The 13,596-nt window shown below is 39.2% G+C and overlaps 1 protein-coding gene across 4 annotated transcripts in view; it reads left to right on the forward strand.

The window, feature by feature from the left end:
• MLXIP (MLX interacting protein) overlaps nucleotides 1–11,238 on the forward strand; it is a 39,960-nt gene extending 28,722 nt beyond the window's left edge. For 3 of the 4 annotated variants that reach the window (XR_014949077.1, XM_015878343.2, XM_085555744.1), the window contains exons 10-17: nucleotides 891–1,012; nucleotides 1,639–1,825; nucleotides 2,624–2,748; nucleotides 3,978–4,079; nucleotides 5,499–5,626; nucleotides 6,690–6,813; nucleotides 8,114–8,243; nucleotides 8,689–11,238. Coding sequence is in view for 2 of the 4 variants with exons in the window: in XM_015878343.2 (XP_015733829.2) it covers nucleotides 891–1,012; nucleotides 1,639–1,825; nucleotides 2,624–2,748; nucleotides 3,978–4,079; nucleotides 5,499–5,626; nucleotides 6,690–6,813; nucleotides 8,114–8,243; nucleotides 8,689–8,810 (1,040 nt within the window). In the remaining 2 variants the exon portion in view is untranslated. The remainder of the gene's footprint in view (nucleotides 1–890; nucleotides 1,013–1,638; nucleotides 1,826–2,623; nucleotides 2,749–3,977; nucleotides 4,080–5,498; nucleotides 5,627–6,689; nucleotides 6,814–8,113; nucleotides 8,244–8,688) is intronic. The other variant, XR_001558563.2, reaches the window with a different exon arrangement.
• Nucleotides 11,239–13,596: the final 2,358 nt, after the last annotated feature.

Raw genomic sequence — 13,596 nt, forward strand, 5'->3', positions numbered from 1 at the left:
AACACTAGGGTACCAATACAGTTAATATATATTACTATAGAACACTTTGAGTATATTCTGATGTTCATCTCAGCCTGCCTGAAACTGATTGAAGCAGAGTACAGTTAGGGAGCAGTTTTTGAAGTGGACCATGATTTTGGTTCAGATGGAAGCATAGATATGTGCCCACAAATGGTTCCATAAATCAGCAGTGCTTAGCAGGACTGGGTGAGGAGAACCAATTCATGTTGGGTGTGATTTGGGGACATTAGCATTTCACAAGGGCAAGAATAACATGTATGAGCAGAGAAGGTTTTGTTTGTGGTTTTTCTAGCGGGAAAGTTCAAGACTAGAGCAGGACAGGCGGCAAACTTTGTCTTGAAATTATTGCATTATGTTTTCAAACCTGTGCTGGCTGGGATCCGAGTGACCTCAGCTTCCTGGAATGTGCAACAACAGTCCAAAAAAAACCTTCCTATGAGGAGTATCCTTAATTAGGCTTTACGAAGCAGTAGGTATGTCAGCCAGGGCTTGTCACTGAGCAGGTGTTCCTGGCAACATTTCTGTCTGTAGTGCTTATTAAGCACAAGTCCTTTTGTTTACATCAGCCAAGATGTTACTTACCTAGTAAAGTGTTGTAAACAACTCTAGTGGTCAGAAAGTCTTTGTTCCTGGTATATGAAGTGCATCTTTGTTCCTCACCCCTTGTATGCTTTCCTAGTACTTTTTCACTTCCTTTTGGACCACCACAACTAAGTTTGGCAGTGAAATAGTACAGCATAGGTGCCCGTTCCCCTGTTCAGTGCCCAGTGTTTTCATAACTTCATACATAATAATCTTCACCTTCCTTTTTTTTTTTTTTTTTTTTTTTTTTGTCTTGTTACCTATTCTAACTTAATTGTGTTCTTCAGCTGCCTTTCAGGGACAGTCCAGAGCTGTGATTGTAACTCCCACACCTTTAAAAAGAGAAGGGATTTTGTCGCCTGCCATGTCTCAGTCTAATGTTGCAATTGCACCAGCTGGAATTGCCAGAGTAAGGAGAATTTTTAAAATGTTCCGTATTCTTAAGGTCTGTTTTTGTAAGTTGTTAGAGCCATAATGTGCTCAAGAGGTAACTAATGCACCAATTCTCAACTGTTACCAGCATATACGTGCAGTCTACATTATGTTTGCTTATTTCTAAGTACTTTGTGGGCCTGAAAGTGCTATCTAGTTTTAACAGCCTCTGCCTCACAATATGATTACAAATAGGAGCACTGTACTTCTAGGGGGGATGGTTTCTGCTTTTAATTAATCATGCAGAAGGTAGAAAGCACTTGTCTTTCTATTTACAGGTTGGAAAGTGTGCCTAGAGTTTGAGTGGGTTATCCAGTATGTTGTATACAGAAAGATGGAACTAGATTTTAGTATGTTGTGCTGTTGCTGTGTTGTTACACTAATAATTTCTGAAGGGATTCTGGTTTCCTGCCAAGAGTCTGGCTTCAGTGCCCGACAGTTCCCTAAGTTAGCAGTTTCATGTCATCAGATTGGTAGGTGTGTATTAATTTGTTACTTTTAATGAAAGACAAGGTAACAAATACTTCTTTTTTCCTTCTTGTTTTCTCCTTCTCTCATTCTTTCTTTCCCTTTTTCTTTGTTTTTCCTCCATGCTGTTCCCAGGCTCCTGGGGTGGCGGAGTTCCGCAGTAACATTCTGGTTGGTCCAGCACAACAAGCGTCAAGTAGCCAGCAAAGCCAGTCCACAGTCTCACACCTCTTCTCTACTAATGTAGTCCAGGATGTGCTGGTGAAAGGAGAGCAAATCCCTTCCCACAGTACCAGTTCACAAGTTCCCTCACCTACACCTAGTAAGTTATAAATGTGCAAGCATTCTCTCCCTTGCACGGTGCAGATGTGTTTCCATTGATTAGGTATGGTGTAAATAGGCCTTGAAGACTTCAGTATTCTTGAAGGAAAAGGTTTTGGGGCTCTTCTACCCTCCTGCTTCAGTTGCATCCAACTGTTGACAATTTTTTCTTAAACTAATGTGCGGTGTTCCCACAAAGTATAACTTTGTACTTTCTGTAAATGGTTCCTTTCTAATTCACAAAGGACTAATTAAACTCTATTGAAATACATTGTTGTAGAAAGCGTGAATAGTTTTTTTTCAGTATCTAACTATAATTATGATGGGATACTCTCAGATGCAGTCATTAATGGTAGGTAAGTGTAAGGACTCCTCGTGTGCAAGTTGATAGAGCAGTATCTGGGCCAGTTTTAGACAGATACGCTGGTTTTGCTGATAGATGGCTTAAGTATTAAGTATTATCCCATGTCTCTGGGTATTATGGCTTCAAATGGGGGGAGTCTAATACCATAGTGGAATTGGATCCTGTGTGCTTTTGATTTTATGTGTGTGTTTGTGTGGATATGAAAGGAGTTTGATTTATTGCTATTCAGGATGTTGTTTGCCTTGTGTCCTGAAATACTGAACTCTTCCAGAAATCTTGACACTTTCTACCATGTGTAGCATGTGGTTGCTCTATCAATGAATATAACTTAGATGTCTGTTCCATTTCAGTTGTGTTCCAAATAGAGTCTTCACAACAGTTGTATTTGCTGCTGAATATTGTTTGTTAATGACTTGTCTTTCTTCTTTTATGAAGGCCGAGACTGTCAGAATTCTGGCCAGGCTTCCCCCTGCACCTCAGAGCAGAGCCCCAGTCCACAGTCTCCTCAGAACAGCTGCTCAGGAAAACTTGCCATTGATTCTCAAATGGCTGCACTTAAGGTGTGTATTCTGTCCTTTCAGGTACTTTTCTTTGCCTTGGTCACTTTTTTTCCCCTGGTATCTGAGCGTGGACTTCAGAGTAAGCTGTGCTTCAGGAACAGCGGAATATTTGTGCTTGAGGGCTTGGCTTATGTTCCATCTGTGTTGCTTTGTTCAGTTTAAGATGAGTTCTTGACCTGTTGAGCGAGTTAACATGTCTCCAGTGGTGCTTTGCAGTCCTACAGAGAAGCAGCTACAAAAACTCTACGGTTAGAGCTGTGAAATATTTCAGGAGTAAAATAGGGTGAATTTCTTTCTTCTTTTTCTGAGGAACAGGTTGTTAGGACAGGCCAATAGTAGGGAAAGTAGCCACTAGATGGAGCAGTTTTCTTAAAAGAAAAGGTGCTGTGGAGAGATGGGCGCGATGGCTGTTCACGGTTCACGGCTATTTGAAGACACTTGTGTGAGCAGGAATTGCTTTGCGTGTGTATTGACAGTAATTCTTCTGAAAGATGAGAGAGGAAGTGTTACTTCCCTGTCTCCAGATGTACTTTCCTTGCTCCTCAGCATTCTTAGTTGAGTTAAACAGTTCTGTATTGCTTGGTAATGTTTATTTTTTCAGGTTGGCAAAACTTGAACTACTTAACTATGTTGCTTTCCCTACTTGTCAATTGGGGTAATGGTGGGCTGTCCTTGGAAAGCCTTGTTCTGTGGAAAATGCATTCTCAAAGAGAAAACCCCTTATTTTCTCCTAAGGTTTTCTAATAGTACAGTAGTACAAGGAAAATGTTAATTCCTGACAAAGTCTTTATCCTCAGGGTAGTCCAGAATTGTGGATTTTTCTTAATTTTTTTTATTAGAAAACCTATCAATGTTAATACACATTTTATGTATGTATTAGGTAAAAAAGTATAGGAATTGTTTTAAACTTAAAGACTTCAACAAGATCCTAACTGACTATATGCCTAAAATACAGAATTTGACATCAGGAAAAAAAGCACTTAAGAGTCTTGAGTAGGAATTTTTATTTTGAAGGAAGTTCTACAAGGTTTAGAATTGAACTTAGCACTCTGCATGTTTCTTTTTAATCACTTAAATCATTTGCAAGTTTATAATCCTCTGGCTTGGACTTGGAAGACAATGAATGCTGCAGTTCAACAAAAATGACACTGTGGGCTTGAATAGCAGAAATAATAGTAGCAGTAGAACAGTAAAGGAAAACATTTTTTTTTTGTTGTTTATTCACACAGACTCAAAGAATGAAGCGTATTTCATCAGAACAGAAACGAAGGTTTAATATCAGGATTGGCTGCAGTACCCTGAACAGCTTGGTTTCAGCAAACTCCAAGTCGGTAAGTAACTTGGCAGCACTAGTGGTTTAGTAGGGAGTTTAAGAAAGCCACACTGAAAAATAGTTACTGTCTCTCCACTGTTGACTGACTATGCCATTTAGTCAGTGAAGACACTGAATACCTGTTCTGGAGGGGTTCTGGTCCCCAGAACTGGACTTGAAAAGCTGTGTCCAGTCAGTACTGTGAGCTTGTTCTGCCTGAACGATGAGCCAGCCAGAAGCCAGGTGTAGATGCTGCTGATAAGATGTTGAACTGGCAAAATATACCTTGACAGTTGGCCTGAGCTAATAAACATATCTTTGAGAGGTTTGTTAGCAGAGGCTTCATGCTGTGTTAACCACAGCTGAGAGCATGGCAGGGCAATGCTGTACAACTGCAGTTACCATTCACACATATCCAAAAATGTCCACTGAAATTTCTAAAACTTGCTACACTTATTAGTCTGTTACTTCCTGAGTGCAATTAGGAGTCTGACCATTTTAGGCTGCTTTGAAAACCCCTCTTTCATTCCTGACATCTGATATCACCCTTCTGCCTTCAAGAATTTGCCCTTGTACCCACAGCCTTTTGCATATTCTGTTTTTCTGTCACTTGTTTTTTTTTGTGCGTAGATTTACAGAGGAAAAAAGTCCCTTCGCCTTGTCAAGCTAAAAACTTACTCTGATGCTGGTTAATCTTAGTTCACTAAATTGAAACTAAAGTCATTAAGACACAGCTTTCTCTGCACAGCAACTTTCTGAATGTCCTTTAAATACCTCTGCCTCCTGTAATGTGCAGAATATGAAAGCTTATTATCACGTGAATGTGTTTACATTGTTTATTTTCTATGTATAGGCAACAAATTATCAGAATCTCACTGCTTTTTTTATAGCCTATTTCAAAGCTAGTGATGTTTATTTCTGAAGTACAGGGTTTTAATTTTTTCCTCTGAACTGAAAGTGTATTTTAGGATGTGTGACATTGTCTTTCTCCTTTGGTGATAGCTGGGCCGTGATACCTTCTGTTTTGAACAACTTCAGGCTTCCCAGACTAAGTTGTCAGCCAGGAACAATGTTTCTAACAGCACAATAAGTTTTTCAGCTGGTGCAGATCATCCTTCAGTACTGCCAGCATTTATAGAGGATCAAAAATGAAACAAACGGTTTGAATATATTGCTTTCAACAGAAATAGAAAAGATGTGATTTGGGGAAGAAAACAACCTCTGCAGCCATTTTCTCTGTATTAGTGTGCAGACGGGAGTCAGATAAATGAGGAGTTCAGTATTAAGTGTTTCTGTGTACCTATGTGTGCTTTGGCAGGGTGAAGGAAATTAAAAGGTGCTGAAGTGCTTTTCTGGGTGTTACCACAGGATAGAAGCAAATTCTTCATCCATCTAGCTTTGTTCCAGAAAGTGAGCTCTATGTTTGTGTTTGGTCTAGATCAGCCATGCAATCACTCTCCAGAAAACAGTAGAATATATCGCTAAACTACAGCAGGAAAGAACACAGATGCAAGAGGAAACCAGGCGCCTTCGGGAAGAAATCGAGGAGCTAAACGCTGCCATCATGTGAGATTTTGGGAGATTTCTGTCATGAAGCAGAGCAGCTTGAATGTTGCTTTGGCTAACAGCAGGGGATGTTTGCCTCAGATGTCATGCCAAACAACAGATGGGTACCGAAGTGCTACCAACTTTCAAACAAAAAACCGAAGTTGTTATGGGACGGGCGTTGGTAGCCAATCTTGTGGATTTTCAGCAAGCTCTGAGTGAGAATGCACAACAGTGGCAGCATCAGAAAAGATGCATTAGATTGGATAGAATTCTGAGGAGCTGGTGATGATTCTTTTATTTAAAGTTAGACTCACTGGGCGATGAAATGCTCCTACTCTTCATGATGGCTTTGCTGCACTTTTCTTTCCTCATGCACTCAGTTTTACTGGAAGTGATATGATTGATTACGTAGGAATTGGAATCATGGAGCATGTTGCTGACTGAACGTAACTGATAAGTCAGTTCACCTTCCTGGTGTGACGCTGTGGGTTTATGATAGTTTATGTGCTATTGAAAAGCATGTTGAGAACCCCTGTGAGTTTTCTTCTATATATGAAAGTGTTAGGCTTAGGCATTGCGTTAGACTCAACAGCAAATCAAAACCTTTCTTTTTCTTATAAAAAAAAAAAAAAAGAAAAAGTAAGAAAAGAAGTAGTATGATAACTTCTGTTTGTTTTTTATTTTAAATTGATCTGTTTCTTAAGAGTCTTTGTAACATTTTGTTCTCTAACACTGTTCAGGAGTTAGTCTGTAACTTTTAACTTGACTCCTAATGTGCCTTTTTCTGAGTGGATACCAAAAACTACTTTGTTCTATTATGCTCTGCTTTCAGTGATGTTGCTTGTAAAAAGGAGTTTTCAAGCTTGTAGCAGCTTGAAAAATTGCTTTGCTGCATGAATATAAACACAATTGATTGAAAAACTGCGTATTTCTGACTGTAACAAACAAATTCAGAGTAGGGGGTCACGCAGAGGGAAACCATCTCAGTCTGGGGTTGCACACATTTCTCTTGCTATAGTTTAGTCTATAAAAGAAGTTTGTCCTTACTGGTGGAGTTTCTGACCTCAGATCTTCTTTTCAGTTCTTGCCAACAGCGGCTCCCTGCTACTGGTGTTCCAGTAACACGGCAAAGGTTTGACCACATAAGGAGTATGTTTGATGAGTACGTAAGAAATAATACCCTCCAGAACTGGAAGTTCTGGATTGTATCCTTTCATATTGACCTGCTAAACCTGAGGTTTGATACTAACATATTCTGAAGCAAGAACTTGGGTTTTGGTGCTCTGACTTTCAACCATGTTGTTTAAAGTAATGTGTGTCCAGATCCTTCATTCACATCTATGTATGGAAATACTTTATATGTTGTTGTGAGGCAGGATTTGTTCTAACTCTGAAGCAGTCTCAAGTGAATTATAAAAGTACACTTTATTGAAAAATCAGCAGAATTTTAATGTAACAATAAAAACTGTAGTTGAGCCTGTAGTATGAAATGCTATTGGTAAAACAGAAGGTTGACAGGCTAAGTAGTCTTTCCCAGCTTCTCCTTGTAGCTCTGAGGGGACAGTTGTCCAACAACTGGATAGAAACCTCAAGTGCTGCTGACATATTTCTGAATGTCATGCACTAAAAATTACAGGATTGAGAGGTGAGTGGTATTTTTTAAAAATCTCCTTATGAAATGACTGTAAGAGAGAGAAGAGCAGTTTCTTTACAAATATGAGAATACTGTGGTTTCTGATGCTTATGAGAGGAAAATGAGTTATCTGTTCTTGGGCTACTGGAGATAGTCCAAGGATAAAGTACTTAACAAATAGTAGAATATCAGCAGAAGGGTACAGTCACTCTGTACAAGTCCATAACCGCATGTAAATCCCCTAGAGTATTCCAGGCAGTTTCTGGACCTACCTTGATTGTTAGCCATGGTGATGAAGATAGGAATGTATGACAACATGGAGATCACTTTGGCCGCATTCTCGCACAATGCTGACTGTAGTCTGAAAATCCCATCTTGGATAACAGGGTAAAACCACAAATTCTGAGTCTTCAGATGAGTTTTTAAGAAGCTAATTGTATGATAATAGTTTCTAAGCTATAGGTATATTTACTTGGTGAGTTACCACATCAGTGTTATAGTGAACTGTTTTGAAAGCCCAAGAGATGCAGCCGACTAAGGCTTTTGGTGATGCTCTATACATGTTAATACATTACAGGGTAAGAGTTCTGTCTTCTCTTTTACTGCAGGGAACATTATTGGCAGCTCATGGCCCATCCTTGCAGTCAGTAACTACAGAAAGCTATAGGAAGAACCTGATAATTCTTAGCATGCAGCTGATTCGCAGGATATCATTGATCTCAGATACAGGAATTTTACAAAAATTAACCAATATTGGTAGAACTAGCAACTGAAATTCAAATTTTTCCCTGCAGTTTGAGCTGTGTATTTTTTCCCTTAGAATGTTTTGAACGCCTTCTTTGCTGTCACCCTTAACGTTTGATGATTTGCAGTTCAGCATTATTATTAAGCCATTGTTTGAGTCCTTCAATGGAATGGTTTCGACAACAAGCTTTAAAGATCTGAATCAAACTGCAATAGCCTGGCTGGATCAGCACTGTTCCCTCCCTGTTCTGAGGCCAAGTAAGTGAATTTCTATCAAGCAGTAATTCAAGATCGTCTCACGCTGCATTTAGGGTTCAAATATTCAACATCAGTTGGAGTAAAATTTAGCACTGGAATTTGTCTCATGAAGGAAAAGGTTTTTGAAGTTTGTATATCCCATTAAAATGACCATTGGTTTGGGCATCATTTTTTACTCTTTACATCTGTAAAAATAAGCAACTGTTTACATTCACAGTTAGAACTGCCTAACAGTATTCCTTTATTCCTTGTTCTCTGGGCACAGTTCTTACACATCTTATTGTTACCATATGTGCAAGTATGCATGTATTTTAGAAGTATTTTAGTAATTCTGTCATCTTTACAACCTTACAGAATTTGCATGCTGTCCTGCATGGAACTGTTTGCAGTAAGACTAAAGGCTTTTTCATACTTCTCTGGCTTTTATTTATTTATTTTTTAATAGTGGTGTTGAGCAGCCTTCGGCAGCTAAGTGTAAGCACCTCAATTCTGTCAGATCCATCACGCCTGCCAGAGCAAGCCACGGAGGCAGTCAGCAGGACGAATGAAACAGCTGGTGAAACCTAACAACCAAAGACAAGGAGCTACTTTTACAAGGGGTGGAGAACATGCCAGTCTAGCAGCCTGGTGAGTCTCCTTTCAGTTGGTGCACTTTAGAAAGAATTCTCTCCATCATCAAGACGTCGTTTGGAGCATCTGGTTCTGCCTTCAGAGTTTGTTGAAGTGTGATGCAACGTTGTTCGTAACGTCTTGACTCCTCTTCAGTGCTGTGCTCTACTCCGTTAAGTGAGAACACCAAGCTCAGGTAAATACAGCAGGATTCAATCCTGCAGGCAGCAATATATCTCCATCAATGCAGCATGCATCTGAATGCAACGAACATCTTTCTGGAAAACAGCTTCAAGTGCTAAGTTCTCTGAAGTGTAAATCCTGTACATCAAAGAATGTTCCCTTGGAGGGGAAAAATACTTGCAGTTTTGGTAAACAAAATGTGCTTTTTATTTTGTTTTCTGGTCTTCAGTTCCATTTGTTTTACTTGAATGGTAAAAATTAAAATTAAACAAGATCATGTTAAAAACCAAAGGAGAAGAAAAATCTGTCAGTGATGTCAACTTGTGGAAAATATTAGAATTAAAATCTCAGGCTGTTTTGTGTATTTTAATTTTAATGAGCGTACCATTGCATATGATCACCTTCTAGCAAATAAAGCAGTTCATTTTTGTTATTTTTCCTGATATAGCCATTGCAATAAAGTAATATTGCAGTAAGTGCAAGAAAGCAGTTTTAACTTGCAGATTCTACAGTCTGGATAGAAACATGAATTTTGTATTCCTTTAATCTGTAAACTGTTTTCTTGCACTCTGTGGAGTTCATCTGCCTTCCTCATAAAATGTGCACGTATAAAACACATCTATAGATAAGTGTTGTAGTGCTTCAAAAACAGAACTTCAGTTCTGAGCATTAAGAAGTTGGCTTTTATGTTATCACAGAAACTGTAGCGAACCATACCAGCTAATAGCCAGTTCTTAGTTTCTTTTGTCTTCTCTGCCTGCTCTTTTTGCCTTCTATTTAAAAAGCCTGAAGGACTTAGCCAAGCTTGGTCTGTATGGGACAGTTACGTTCAATATAAATTTAAAAACATATAAAGATGTGTTTAAAATTGGAAATACTGTATAATGATTCTCTGTTGCAGTCTCTGCAAGTAACTGTCCTTTGCTGCAGGTAAGCTGAGCCTTGTTACAGTTGATATAATCTGTCCATCCTCAGATGACGCTGGAATATTCATTTTGGCCAATTGTTCATGTTTTGGTCTGGAACGATCCTGTGACCTGCGTATTTCCACACCTGACTTGATTCTGATATTTCAGAGCTGTGCAAAGTGTGGATGAAGTTTCCCTGGTACCTCCTCCAAGTAGTTTTCTGCCAATTTGAAAAACAGGCTGTGTGGAGGTGATGAGCAGGCTACCACAGTGCAAATATGATGAGTAGCTACAAAATTTGGAAATTACACATTCAAAAATGGAGTCAGTAACGCTGTGTTGAGCCCAGTTTTTCCCACATAGTGGGACAAACCTTAAAAAGTGGCAGTAAGTTTTGGGGATCAAGACTAGGCATGGAGAGTGCTGGGTTTGTTTCCTTCTTGTCATGAGATGTTGCAGCTATTGGCTTTCATTGCAGAGTTTTCTTACGTGTGAGCAGGACTTTAACAAGAAGAATACACCAAAAGTTAGCTGCAGGGTCCGTTCCTGGAGCAGAGGTACTGTGAGTTGTGGAGTGGGGGAGCTGAAAGGGACTTCTGGGGTGGTGATTAAATAAAACAGTGTATAAAGACTGTTAGAGCAATTAGTAACTAGTTTTTCTAGGGAGGGCCCATATCCCAGTCTTTATCAAATTAGTAACATTATTTTGGATGCATCTGGATAAAATATATTGGAATTAGGGGATCTTTAAGGTTCCTTCCAACACAAGTCATTCAACGATTCTATGAATTAGTGTAAAATAATTTTTTTAATTAGTACTTTAATTCTCTTCTTTTTTTTTTCACTGTGAACCTGATGCCAGTGAAATCACTTAACTCTGATTCGCTGGGGATTGTCCCCCAAGTTCTTTACTGGGCTGTCACATTGAGATGCCTAGACATCTATGTGCATATTTGCATATTAAAAATATGTCTCTGGTTTTCTAGAAACACTTCATTAGACAAATAGTCCAGGAAAGATCCACTAGTGTTTTTGCTATACTTTTCAGATGAGCACGTTCTGAGTGACTCCCTTGCATTATTTTCCTGCTTGTCAGGCAGTGATTGTGCCTGATTTTTACCATGTTTTTACCAACACCTGCAGTTGTGGTTGCAGTTGTAGCAGTGACGTCTCAACAAGCAAAGTGTGCAGCGCAGCCATGCCTCAAAACCCAGGCAAGTATGGTGACTTCTGAGCTTAGATCTTAATGGTTGGAATCTCACTGAGTGAACTGGAAGTCAAAAGGGACCTTAAAGGAGTTGGGAGGGTGGGAAGTATGAGTGAACTGCTGCAACTTTTACCCATTAATGGTTTTGTTGTGGATGGAAAAAAACATCACCTTCATTGTACTGTGAGTTGGTTACAATTGGAGGGGAAAGTGCTTATTTTAATAATTTCTGGTGGAGGAAAAAAAAGCTCGTGGCATTTTGAAAAGACCACAAATCTTAACAAAGTGTAAAGGGAGAAAATCAAGTCAGAGATTGCTTACTTAGGCAAGAGTGTAGGAGGGAGGGAAGGAGTAGTGAAAAGATAGTTTCCACGTAGTGCAATTACCAGAAATGATGTGGTGACTCTTTGAAGCAGTGATTCAGTGTATTTTCATCACTCAGTTATTGCAAATCAGATTTCTTTTTTCTCTTACCCATTAGTTTTGTGAGGGTTGTGATTTCACTTCATATGGAAACAGGAGGATAAAGCTATCATATATCTCATCTCTGCACATTAGAAGTGCTGAGGATTGGTATGAAAAGGAATTGACTACGTATGTATTAATTCTTGCCTAGATTCCTACTTTGCTGTATATTTAAGCTGCTTAGTCTTTCTGTCTTCCTGACTGAGGACTCTAAATAATATATTTCAGCTTTAACAAAAAAAAAAAAAAAAGGGAAAACAACAAAAAGAAAAAACCAGAACAACTCGATACCACTTTCTTCTCTGACTTAAGAAGTCTGACTTCCTGTGGATCACCAAAGTACATTAAGCAAGCAAAACACACTGTGCCTATAGTCTACACAGAGTTACAGATGATGCATATCTGTCTTCAGTTGGTTGCTCCTGGACTTACAAAGAATTCCCATATGAGCAAGTATGACTCATATTCATTAAAATATATAAAGTATTTATGTATTTCTTGCCTGTGCTACACACAAGGTCAAATTGAGGTTGTCTAGTGGTGCCTTCTGACCTTGAGTTATGTTAGTTGGTACACTGCAGAGGGTCCTGTCCCCACACAGAAGTTCTAAGGAACTTGTTATCTGATGAGCTTGAAAGGAAGTGTATAAATCTGTTAACAGGAGGAATAAGCAGGGAAAGTCCAGGAGCAAATGATAGTGAAGAAATTAGTAGTAGAGACAGAGACAAGGGCTTGCTTCATCTGGAGAGTGTAATCTCTGCACAAAAGCTGGATTTTCAATTAATACCATTTGATCCAATTGCTGTGTTCTTCCGTGCTTTTCTAGACCACCAGGGAAGCCTTTCTTCAAGGCAGGCTTACTAGAATGCTACCACCTGTGCCTTATATCTTGGGGTCCTGTATTTATCTGGTGCAAGTCTTACATTCTTACCCCTGACTTGATACTACGTGGAAAATTTGGTGAGATGGCAAAGCAAGGATTTCCTTGGTTTTAAGAGGAGCGTGTTGTCTGCGTGGCATTTTGGAGGTTGTGTGCTGAAACTGGGGTTGTGAAAAATTGTGTGTGGGTGTGTATGTATATACGTATGGAAAAAAATCTCCTCATTCTTGCTGACTTCTTTGTACACAGGGACGTACCCACCAAGAAGTTTGACCAAAACCTAGTAAAGATAAAGACACTTAAATCTCTAAATCTGGAATTGCACAAACAGTCAAAGGGCAGTCAAACGGTGTTTGAAGGTAGCACCCCTTTACTTTGCATCCTTGGGTTTATCTTCTTTCTTTGCCTGTGTATGCTTGTGTTCTCATGATGGAGGTGAGAGGAGTGGTTGCATTTTGTTTGCTTTTGAAGTCTTACCACTTCTGAAGGTCAGTTAAGAGCAGGAGAAGGAATCTTGCTACTAAAACATTCAGTTACATAATGCTTTTTTATTCCAAATTGTTTGGAAGCTGTTCCACGTCCAGTATGCTCCCAGATAGAAGATACTGCTAAAATAGTGTTGATAGTCAACCATATTGGCCTTTTATTTCTTTCTTTTTTAACTTGTTCCTTTGCACCTTTGTTGCAAGGGAAAGTACCCAAAATCTGAAGGTTTAGGTGCTTTAGGGCCTACCAATCTCAGAGGAATGTGGACAGCTCTTGATGACTTGGAGGTATTTTGAGTAGTAGAACTCCTGTTATCTTACCTATTTCTCTTTCAAGTTATATACCTCCATTTCAGAGATCATTCACTTTTGAAGGCTTTCTTGTATGGGACCCCAATACTGTTTCTACAACATCAGCTAAGGCCTCAGCTTTGCTATCATTCTTGGATGGATTTCACGCTTATTTTCTGTGTTAGAGCAGAAGTGGTAGTACCAAAAAGTAGATTGATCTGTAAAACTTGGTTCAATTGCAAGGAAATACGCCCAGGTACATAATAGAAAGACTTTCTAGCTGTTGTCTGATTTGCTTTTATATCTGAACATTTCCAACATGAAC

The sequence above is a fragment of the Coturnix japonica genome, chromosome 9 (assembly GCF_054131305.1).
Source record: "Coturnix japonica strain WE chromosome 9, WE-NBRP24, whole genome shotgun sequence".
Taxonomy (NCBI): Eukaryota; Metazoa; Chordata; class Aves; order Galliformes; family Phasianidae; genus Coturnix; species Coturnix japonica.